Consider the following 10,648-nt stretch of genomic DNA (forward strand, 5'->3'; position numbering starts at 1 on the left):
TCATGCGTGGGGTCTTTTGCTGTTGGCAAAGGGACTGCAGGTCACAGACTTTGGTCCGGAGCAGCAACAATTCTGTGCTGAGCACTGTCTGGAGGAATAAAACAATGCCTTGTTTGTAAGAGGTGCACACGCTCCAAAGCAGAAGATGCACAAGGTCCACCCAAGCAATCACTCAGAAATGGAGCTTCAATCTATCCAGGTAGAAGCATCAGAAGAGGAAAAGTGTTTTGTAACCTGGGTGTCCTTGGTCAACCTCCAGCTGTCCTGTTATCTCCTCGTTAGAAAAGACTGGATGAGAACAAAAGCCATATATGGAGGCCAAGCAAATGTAAATGTGAAGTGCACTTCAAACAGCTCCAACCTTTCAACAAACCTTTTATTAGCCTTCTCTCCTCCCCAACACAAACTCTTCTTAAACATCAGTGAAAAGGCACTGTTTAGAAAGCAAGGACACTGCTCAGGGTACATGTAGCAGGCATTTCCCAGGAGAAACCTGTGAGCACTAGCCCAAGGTCTTCTGAACCTGACTGTGACACAGCACAAGCAGCAGCACCAAGGACTAGAACGGCGCTCAGCAATGTGGCGAGGCTGTAAGCAGGGTGCAGGAGTATGGTGGGCATGTGACAGCATGCCCAGGCTGGCATGCCAGTCCTGCTGCTGAAGATGCCAGTGACCCTTCTGCCAGGCACCCCAGCTCAAAACTGGAGTCACTCTGGATTTTGCTGGAGCAGAACTGGACAGGATGCATTAACAATGTTTTGGAGCCAGCTTTAGCCAGTTATCCTGGCCACAGTCCCTTCTTTTTGGCTGTATCACCATGCATGTTAGTGCCCCCGTGGTGCTGGCATGCTGGGCATGGAGGAGGCAACCTGCCAGTGACCTCCAGAGAAGAATGCACAGCACAAAACAGCTTCTCCTGCGCAACTGCCACCTGACATTATGGGGGCACAGCGAGTTTTATAATGCTTGGCAGGTTTTCCCCAGCAGAACTCAAAGCTGTTTGCCAGCGTGAGCAAGTTCAGGCACGTTACAGAAGACCTTCAGACTCGGAGGACAAATGAGATGGGTGGATGAGTTTAAACCACTGGGGTAAGAGCAGGATTTTGAAATCCCCAGGCTTGTGCCTTGACACTATGTCTGGGCTATGGCCCAGACAGTCCAGCTGCCAGCCTGGCATCAATACTGGGTCCTGTGACGGTCCTGCTGATACCCCTACTTGTTAGATATTTGCTGTGAAACCAAAGCAGGGGGTTATGCATCCTCCTCAAAAACCCACCTTCCAATCCATCTTGGAGTGTGGTGTAGAACGACTGTTCAGTGAGACACCACAACTCACAGTGTTGGCAGGATGGTGTATTTATGTCAAGAGATGAGATCAGCCACATGGAGTAGGTCGGTCTGTCTGGAAAGAGTCTGAGACAACTGTGTCGTGTCAAATTAGGGTTGGATTTTCAAAAAAGCTCAGCTCCCACTTAGGCTCTGTAACCAACAGGCAGGTATTCAAAAGGAGTTAGATGGGTTGGGTCATACTGGTTACCGAGCTGAACTCCTTTGAATACCCAGCCAAAACCGTCACTATGCCTGTTGCTACAGGCAGAGCCCTTCTGAAATCCAGCCTCATTGTGGGCTCCACATCCTGGGAAACCCAGCTCATCTCTGTTCTCCCACATATTGCACTGCAGTAGGTGATGAACCCGTAATAACCACTGCATCCTTATACATGTGGGGGAGAGTCTCCCTGTCAAAGCACAGCTCTGGCAGCTTTGCCCTTTGATCAGCTCAGCAGCATGGGTCAGGAGAGCTGAGCATGAAGGTTTCCTTGCCTTTTGTTCTGTGGAATTAGCAGAGTTAATCAGAGTGACAGCGACTTCTGCCTCGGCACAGAAGAAAGGTCAGTGGCTCAGGCTGGATGCACGACTGTTTTCTAGGCAGTTGGAAAACAACATGCTGCTCGCATGGAGGCTGTCCTGACAGAGCTCAGCAGGGAAGATGTCCTCTTCTCTCCAGGGGGCTGGAGGAGGGCTCCACTCAGCTGGCTTGCCCCTGTGACTCAATTGTCCCCTTCCTCAGGCTGCACAGTGAAGATGTACCACCCTCTGTGACAGTGTGCGCTGCTTTTGGGTCATGAGTCCAGTATCAAATTCTTCTCTTTGCCAACGTGCTCCTTAGCCACGCTTCTGGGTGTGCGTTGTGCTGGGCTTGGAGTCTCTGTATTGCCTCAGGTACCTTGGTGTGGGAGGAGCTGCAGGGCACTGTGCTGTCAAGGGGAGTGGGTGCAGGGTGTCCCCACTGCATCCCCCCCGGGGCAGGCCTTGCTATTGCTTTTATGTCCTTCAGTCATGGTAATGTATGTCCATGAACCTGCAGAAGCCCACTGCTGAGCTGCTCTTGAGCTGGGGGCACTGGAGATGCAACAGCTGCAGTGAAGGCAGCCCTACCATGGCCTCTGTTTCCCCCCATCTTTTAACTATAGTTGAAGGAGTCACAAGACTTGTGGCTCTCAGCAGCAGTGTTAAATCTGGCCTCTGTGTCTGTAATGTGACCTCTTACTGTCCTCTGATCCCAACTACAAGTGCTTGCTTTTGCTGTGGACATACACTCGTGTCTAATTAGCAGACTCTTTCTGTCAAAGATATTAGCACCCTCAAAAGCAAGCCCTAATTGAAGTAGCTTACACTTGTCTGCAGTGTTGATGCCTTCATTTACTTCTGGTCCTAATTAAATGCATCTGGATATCTGCAGAGGGAGCTCTTACGATCTCTCTGTGGCTCTAATTAAAATGGCCTGGATGTCCATGACGTTGGTGCCTGTCAAGCCTGTCACCAGAAGGTGATGCCCACCTTGGAACTGGCTGAAGAATGTGTAGGAATCATTGTTGCTGAGAAAGGTCTCCACATCAAGGCCCTCCTGCAGCGCTTCATCCACCAGTTCTGGGCTGCAGAACGCCCCTGCTGCATCCGTCGGCCCATCCTGCCCATCTGTCCCCGCACTGAGGAAGACTATCTCACACCTCCCTGAGGGGCTGTTGACTTCCATAGCCTGTGCCCTGTGCAGCCCCAGCCCCACACGCAGGACCAGCTCCTGGTTTCTCCCTCCCTTGCCTGTTCCTTGAAGTTGAACCGTGGTTTCTCCACCGGCCAGGATGCAGACTGGTCTGTTAGGCCCTAATTCTCGCAGGGCCTGCAGAAACTCAGCAAGGTTCAAACCCAGGATGTCTAGCTCTGCTGCCAGCTGCAGGAGATTCCCCTTCACGTGGTCACTCAAGGGCCCTTCTCCGAGGCCAGCGAAGCCCAGGCAGACCAGCTGGATCAGCTGGCAGTACAGAGTGGCGATGCAGCCGACTTCCCCACAGATTGCTGTGCTCAGAATCAGAGTTGCATAGCCGAGGCCCTCGGCTTGGCGTTTGGCCTCATCTAAAGCCAGTGTGTTTGATCCAATGATGATGTTGCAAACGTGGGAGTAGTCTTCCGGAGCAGTGGGCTTGGTGGGAGAGCTGGACAGAACTGTTTCCACTGACTTGGGCAAGCTGTGCAGCAGGTTGTATTTGGCGAGTATCTGAAGGCAGTCTTGGATGCTGTGGGAGCTGGCAGCAGTGGGCCCGCTTGCTATGATGTCCAACGGGTCACCAATCACATCAGACAAGATAAGGCTCACCACCTACCAAGAGAAGCGCCTGGAGAATATTGTGGGAGGCAGAGACAGGTGACCACGTGAGAGCCCTGGCATAAGTGTGAGTCACACTTGCACCACCCCTATGTCAAAGCAGATGGAAAGAGGGGCAGATCTTCACCCATATTTGTTTTAAGGTCCCATGAGAGTCACCTTGCCCTTGAACTCACAGATCTAAAATGTAGTTTGATGCTGGACCATCACATTGGAAGATGCAAGCTGTGCACTGTACTTGTCAGGCTGGTAACCTAGTGTGGGTTCAGCAATGGCATGTGCTGAGAACAGGGGAGCAAAGGGTCAGACTCAACCTCGAAAGCGCTGTGGTGGAGCACCAGCACATTGGAAGTGCCTGCTGGGTGAGGGCTGGGGTCTGCTGATAGTGGTGTGATAGGATGGCTGACGTTTGCCAAGTCTGAATTCCACCTCTGTTTCCCTGAGTATGGGTCCTCAATGAAATCTGAGCCACAGAGTCCCAAAACAGTGTGTGAAGGTTGTTCACTCAGTAAGGAAAAAACCCCTGCAAGCACACTTAGGTCAGTTGATTAAAACCCTATTTTGAAGGCAGATGGGTGATCTCTGTGGAAGCAGGGGCTTCCCCTCGCTTACCTGTGCAGGATACGCGAGCTGGGCCAGCCCTCCACCCTTCAGCAAGGACAGAGTCTTCCGGACAATATTCAGCTCCTGTATGGCAGCTCCTCGAGAAGCCAGTGCCTTTGTGAGTTTCTCCTTCTCTTCGAGGAGGATAGGAGGGATGGGAGCAGGCAGTAGGGCTGATCCTCCCCCTAGGATGCAGAAGAGATGGCAAGGACATCAGGACCGCAGGAAAAGGAGGACAGACACAAAGAAAGACTGTTCAATGCTTGAGCCTTTCCTCTCCCCTCACCAGTGTGCAGTAGGAAGGCAGAGGTGATTGGGGAACTATCCTAACATCCCGTCAAAATTCAGTCTTCTTCACCCATGGGTTTTAATCACTGCTGCCCCACACTGTCTGCAGTCAGCTATACTTCACCCAGGCAGCATAAACCTCCCCAGGGCAGGGTACCGCATGCCTGCAGTGTTGAGGGCGTGATGGTGAAGGGCCAGCAATTACAATCCCCACTACATCATGCTACTAGTGTGTCATCGCACTGATTTTCAAGGGCTACCTGGATGCGTGAGCAGGGAGCACAGGCTCCCATGACTCGCACAGCAGTCAGTGTTAGGCAGATGGGGACACTGCCTGCTTTGCTGCCTTCATTTATTCAGGACAGTGTGTAAAAACACCAGCTATGGCTGCAGCAAGATTGGAAACTACTGAACTACACTCATCTAGGCCTGGGAGGAAAGGGAAGGGGGAGAGAGTAGCACAAAGGATAAAGCACACCCAGGGTGTGAGTCCAGGGTGATGATAGCCTCATCAATAGGAATCCTGTCTGATACAAGCAGACATTGGAAATGTGGAAGAGAAGGCAAGAAAAAAAAGGTTATAATGGAAAAGTAGAATGGATGGAAAACACAGAATAGAAAGGAGCAAGATCTGAGCAGAGAGAGAATGTGCACAGAAGTACAGCTGAAAGCTACTGTCAAAAGGCAAAGCCTGCTCAGAGGTTTGAGACAAATCAGCATCAATAAAACATGATGAGCAAGAAAAACAAATGCAAATGCCTGTGTTTCAGTCAATAGCCAGGGATCTAGCTGAGAGGCAGGAGCAGTTGGGGACTGGCTGCTGTGTGGGTGTGCACATGCATAGGGAGCTGCAGCCGCAGGGAGATCCTGTACAGGCTCCCTGAAGGGCTGAGGAGTCTCTTGGAGATCCCTGTAGCCAAAGGACAGGAGGAAACCCAGGGGAATCCCCAGCAAGTGCAGCTACAAGCCAGCCGCTTGGGTGTTTGCCTAACAGCACTATCTTCTCTGCACCAGATCAGGCTTCAGCATCCACAGAGGAACCAGAAGAAAAAATCACAGAGCAGAGGAGACCAAGGGGTTTCTACAGAGCTGCTCCAAGCCCCTGTATGCTTTTGCTCTGCGACACCCACTCACCAGGCTGAGTTCAGGCTGGGGCGACATTGCTGCATCCCTCTGATGCACAATATCCACCTTCCTTACACAGCCCTGAGTCTGGGGACAGTGTGGGGGCCCAGCAGCCAGGGCCTGGGGGTGTTCAGGACTGAATCTGCAAGGTATGCAGCTCTGCAGCTCACTGTGTTGGAACCTGGGGGCCTCATTTCCACTGGCTGGGAAACAGCAGAGCCCTGGGAAGGGTCGGTCACAAATCTCAGCTTACAGCATCATGCCTCTGCAGAAATTTGGAGCATGCAAGTCCATGAAGTGCTTGCTTCTCCAAGTCTGCATCCCCAAATATAAGGAGGGGGCAGGAAGAAAGCATGTCCTTGCTAAGGGGTGAGAGCAGCTGGCAGGCTGTGCCCAGAGGTGCCATCTCGCAGTGGTGGCACAACTGTGGGACCCAGCCTGCGCAGCTCAGCCTCCCCCCAGTGCTGGGAGGCAGCGCATCCACTGCAGCAGCAGTGAGCCCTGTGCTCTTCCCTGCTGCATCCCTGGAGAAAGGGTGGTGGGAGAAGGGAGAGGAAAAATCACAGAGGTGCAGGTGTCAGTGCTGAAAGGGCTGGCACAGCACAGCACTCCTCTGCTGCACGGCCATGTGTGGGCAGGCAGCTGGAGGAGGTCCACCAGCAGAACCCATTCCCTGGGATCCCCACGCTACCTGAAATGAGCACGAGGAGCAGGTCACCCACAGTCAGACCCTCAGCCAGCTCCTGGATGGCAACTGCTCCCTTCAGAGCCTCTGGGTCTGGGAGGTTGTTTTTGGCACCTTCGATGACCTGGATTTTGCTGTGTGGCTTCAGGAGCATCTCTCTGGCGAGGTAAGAGAGGCAATCACACTGCTGACATGTGCACCTACACAGGCAGCCAGGCTGTCACTCAGCAGGGAAATGGGCCTGGTGCACCAGAGGTGTACAGCAAGTGACCGGGACAGCGAAGTGGCCTTTGCTGAGTGTCTCTTCCCCAGGGCTGGGGAGCCAAGAGCACCCAGCACGAGAGATGTGCTGTGTCATTAGTGCCACCGAGACGTAACGGTGGTTGAAGACCAGGGCAGTGTGGTGGATGGGTTAGGCACCAGACCAAGGGCAGCTGGAAAGGACTGAAGGGGTTCACAGCAACATCCTACAGAGGACCAATCTGGCAGCCTATCCCCACCAAACTTTACAGACACAGCCCCCCCCTTACTGCATTCCTGCTCGCTGCAGGCTTTCCTGGATGCCTAGTGGCACACTGATGATCCCCCGAACAAGGTGGTCTCCCAGGATCTCTTCTGCTGCCGCAGCCATCCCCAGCACAGCTTTGCCAAAACCCACCAGGTACAGGTCCCTCTTCACTGGAAAGGCCTGGCCCTTCACCAGCAGCTGAGGGCACCCATCTCCCTGGAGCTTCACAGCCCTCTTCAGCATTGGAGCTGGCCGGACGATGCCCACCGCGCTGCGGAAGAGGGACAGCGTGTGCTCACGGAGGGACATGCTGCACAGGGTGGCTGGGCTGAGTCAGTCTGCTTGGTGGGGTGGGCTTGTGCACGCTCTGTTGACACTGGCAAGGCCTTGAGAGCTGGGGCAGCCACCACCCTCCAACCTGCAAGGGAAAGTGAATGTTATTGCTAGCAGAAGAGACAGGAGGGCTGTCACAGAGAGGGTAGGGAGGACAAACCATGAACCATGGAGCTCCAGCTCCTGTTCCTTCTAGATTAAGGTGCCGTATCAATAGCATTTTCAAACCTCTCTCCAGGCAGGAGGGAGGGAAGGACAGTGTCACATTCAAACTACCTGTCAGCTTGTGGTTCCCCTGCAACCCCATCACCTCCCACAGGGAAGGCGAGCCCTGCCAGCCAGCTTGTCCATCACTGTGGATTTGCCACTAGCAAGACATCATTTCTATTTGTTCAGCGTTTGACGCCTTTCCAAACTATGGAAGCTGCTCTCTGTCCTGGAGAGAGCAGGCTGTCTGGGTGCAACAGCTTTTCCTTACATTAACTCCCTTCCTCATGCTAGCCAAATGCTGATCTCATTCTCTGGCTAAGCATTGTCCCATGTGTCCCTGCAGCATCAGGCACGAACTTAGGAGAAACAACAGGCTTGCTGGCTGCCTGATCCCTTGCTGCTGGTGGCCGCAGACAGACCAGTAATGAGGTTTCCCCACCAAACAGCAAATTAACACAAGGCTTCATTCACCTTTATTTTTTAGTGTTCTCATTATCCATTAAAATCACATTTAGAGCCCAAATAAGACTTCAGATCCAGGCAAAGTTGCCAGCCGTGTCTGTGAAAGCCCATTTGAGTCAGTCTCCACTGAGCATTAGCATTATATGCAACAGATCTGTGTGTGGACCAAAAGATCTGTCTCAACTGCTCAAGGGCAGACACTTGTCTTGACAGAGGAAAGGCAGCCCCTCCCAGCACACATGCACCTATTCCCTCCCAGCATTTCTCCTTCCTTCTGTTAACTGGCAGCAAGTTCATTGCTGATTTCACAGGATCAAAGACCCTTGTGATCTGCATTTCTCCCACTCATGGCAATTATGGTGCAGGCAATTAAGGCAGGGTGCCAGGAGGCTGAAGCAGCCTGGGCAACACATTCGATCACAGACCCATTCAAATTACCCGAGAGAGTTAAACCTCTCTCTAGTAAATGGATGTGTTTCAGTGCAAGGCTAGTGGCTGGCTGCTTCTGTGAGAGCTCATGAGTCTAGAGGTCTCTTTGTCCTAACGCTCCCATAGCATTACGAGGTGTTAATCATTAACCCAGGCAAGCTTTCCAACCTCCTTTGGGTCTAAATCTGCCTTATTTTGCTGTGAGGACCCAAAGGCTCTGTGAAAACCTCTACACAAGCACCTTCTCAGGCAATGAAACTTGGGCACACTCTGAAATCTATTGCACAAGGGACTTGCAGGCAAAAATATATGGAGAACCATAGGTTGCCAGAGAAAAAAATCCAAGCATCATTTAAGTTGGAAAAGACCCTGAAGATCATCAAGTCTAACTAAATTATTCAATGCTTAGGAGAAACAGATTTTAAAGGCAAAACCCAAGGCTGATAAACTACCTGTCTATACTCCCTCTAGATACTGGCCAGAAGAACTGGCTTTTCAATCACAAGGAGAGATAAGAATGAAAGACAGGGTGTCCTGACCACTTTGTTACCAGCCTCTTAAACTTCCTGGCAGCTGATGCTGCCAGCAGTTTAAATCACTGAGCCTCAGCACTCTTACAATGAGGGCCAGAGTATCTGCGCTAAGCCAGTGAAGTCAGCTGCACACCTCTCAGGAACTGAGATTAGCATCTCCGTTCCAAGCAGGTCTCCGATTCACCTGGCAGCACAGCGCAATCAGAGGAAGGTGTCACAAAACAGAGGTGCATTACGCCCCAGGTCGCCTCGTCTGAACTACGATACAGGGTTTGCAGAAGTAGTTGGAGAGAAAAAGGCTTAAATGGAGCCAAGGGAGTTTAAGAAAATAAAGCTCCAAAGCTTTTAACAGGCTGTCTCTGCCTTGATGTTTCTGTGCACAGCTGACCCTGAAGACCAGGGGAATTGAGCACAACCAGACCTGCAACTGCAGCTCCTGTCACACGTGCCCTCCCAGCAGCTCCATTCAGCTCCACTCCAGACACGACACAGCAGGCACGAGTTGTTCAAAAGCAATCCTCTCCTACTGGAGCCGAAAAAAATAAATGCCAGCTTAATTCATCTGGCACTTGTGTACATACTGCTAATGCTTGCTCTGGAAAGCATTTCACTACAATAGCAGGCATGTAATCTGTTTTCTGCACTCTGAACTCAGATTATATTTTAACCATTGAGGCCTGATCCAGAGCCTGTTGAAGTCAGCATATGTCTTTCCATTGCATCTAAGAATTTTAGGGCACACTGCCTGACACCGATCTCAGTGCACAGGTGTAAATGCAGACTAAATCTGGTGTAAACCCCCCTGCAGTCAGAAGTTATCCAGCTTTACACCAATGCAACAGAGAGCTGAATTTGGCACACACGCACTAGCTTTGGAGGTCTCAGTGTGTAACTCTGCTCCTTGTCAGCTCTGATTAGACATGCAGGCTCACTGGAGGCTCCCCTTGGAATGGGGGTCCTGCTAATGATGCCACAAATCTATTTTATGTAATTTATTTATAGAGTTTCAGGCACTGGGTACTAAATGTCATCAGGGGACAGCTATAAATCAGTGCTATGAAATCCACTGTAGATAGTAACAAAAAATAAAACTCCTACTCATTTTACATTTTACAAGATCAAGAGAACTGAGCATCACCCCACACCAAGGCATAGGCAGCATTGGAAAGAAAAATAATCCAAATGGTAGCTCTCAGACTGCCTCCACAATGGTGGGTCTAGAAATGATGTAATTGCCAGTTAACTGCTGCGTATCGCACGTGGGGAAATTACACCCTCACACCCCTGTGTCCTCCTCTTCCCACTGCCAGCTAGGAGGAATTTGGGCTGGGAGAAGGGGCTGATGATGTGACCCATACTGCTTCATGGACTAATATTTGTTCCTCAGTTTCTCAGGGACATCCCATAGGGACAAATGAGCCCTCTTCTATATGGATATAAGGTGACATACTATAGGCACTAGTGGGGCTCGGGTTTTACACCTTCCCTTTGTTCCTGCTCAAGATAATTTGGACTTGGGGTACACATAGTCTTCTGAAAAGTTTTCTAGAAGTTTGTGCTAAGCTTAGGAGGAAAATTATGCTAAGAATTGCCTGTTCCGAAAAGAGCAGGAGGACTGTAAGGGGTTTAGATTAATCCTCTTTAAATGAAAACTTCCTTAGCTTTCTTGATGAATAATGTTCAGCATCTACATACTTGTTTGCATGCATTACCATTATAAGCCCTTTCTTCATAGGGCTCCTCCTAAGCCTGCAGAAATTTCCAGTTAACTCTCACAACAAAAAGCAGCAAACCCCCAGCTCCTCATTT

The 10,648-nt window shown here is 51.0% G+C and overlaps 1 protein-coding gene across 1 annotated transcript; it reads right to left on the reverse strand.

Moving 5' to 3' along the window:
* Positions 1–358: 358 nt before the first annotated feature.
* GLYCTK (glycerate kinase) lies at positions 359–7,181 on the reverse strand. The gene is made up of 4 exons (XM_086469930.1): positions 6,895–7,181; positions 6,371–6,522; positions 4,276–4,451; positions 359–3,657 (listed from the first exon to the last, which is right to left on the reverse strand). Exons 1-4 carry the CDS (start codon positions 7,179–7,181, stop codon positions 2,752–2,754), a joined length of 1,521 nt encoding a protein of 506 aa, XP_086326056.1. The 3' UTR covers positions 359–2,751.
* Positions 7,182–10,648: the final 3,467 nt, after the last annotated feature.

This window comes from Leptosomus discolor, chromosome 9 (genome assembly GCF_034619465.1).
Source record: "Leptosomus discolor isolate bLepDis1 chromosome 9, bLepDis1.hap2, whole genome shotgun sequence".
NCBI lineage: Eukaryota > Metazoa > Chordata > Aves > Leptosomiformes > Leptosomidae > Leptosomus > Leptosomus discolor.

Bases quoted from the DNA above. Each gene is read 5' to 3' on its own strand.
- GLYCTK (XM_086469930.1), bottom strand. From the start codon at position 7,181: ATGTCCCTCCGTGAGCACACGCTGTCCCTCTTCCGCAGCGCGGTGGGC. The intron at 6,523-6,894 runs GTAAGGGGGGGG...TTACCTCGCCAG, and splicing joins CTGCAGCGAGCAGGAATGCA to AGAGATGCTCCTGAAGCCAC. The intron at 3,658-4,275 runs GTAAGCGAGGGG...TTCTCTTGGTAG, and splicing joins AGCTCGCGTATCCTGCACAG to GTGGTGAGCCTTATCTTGTC.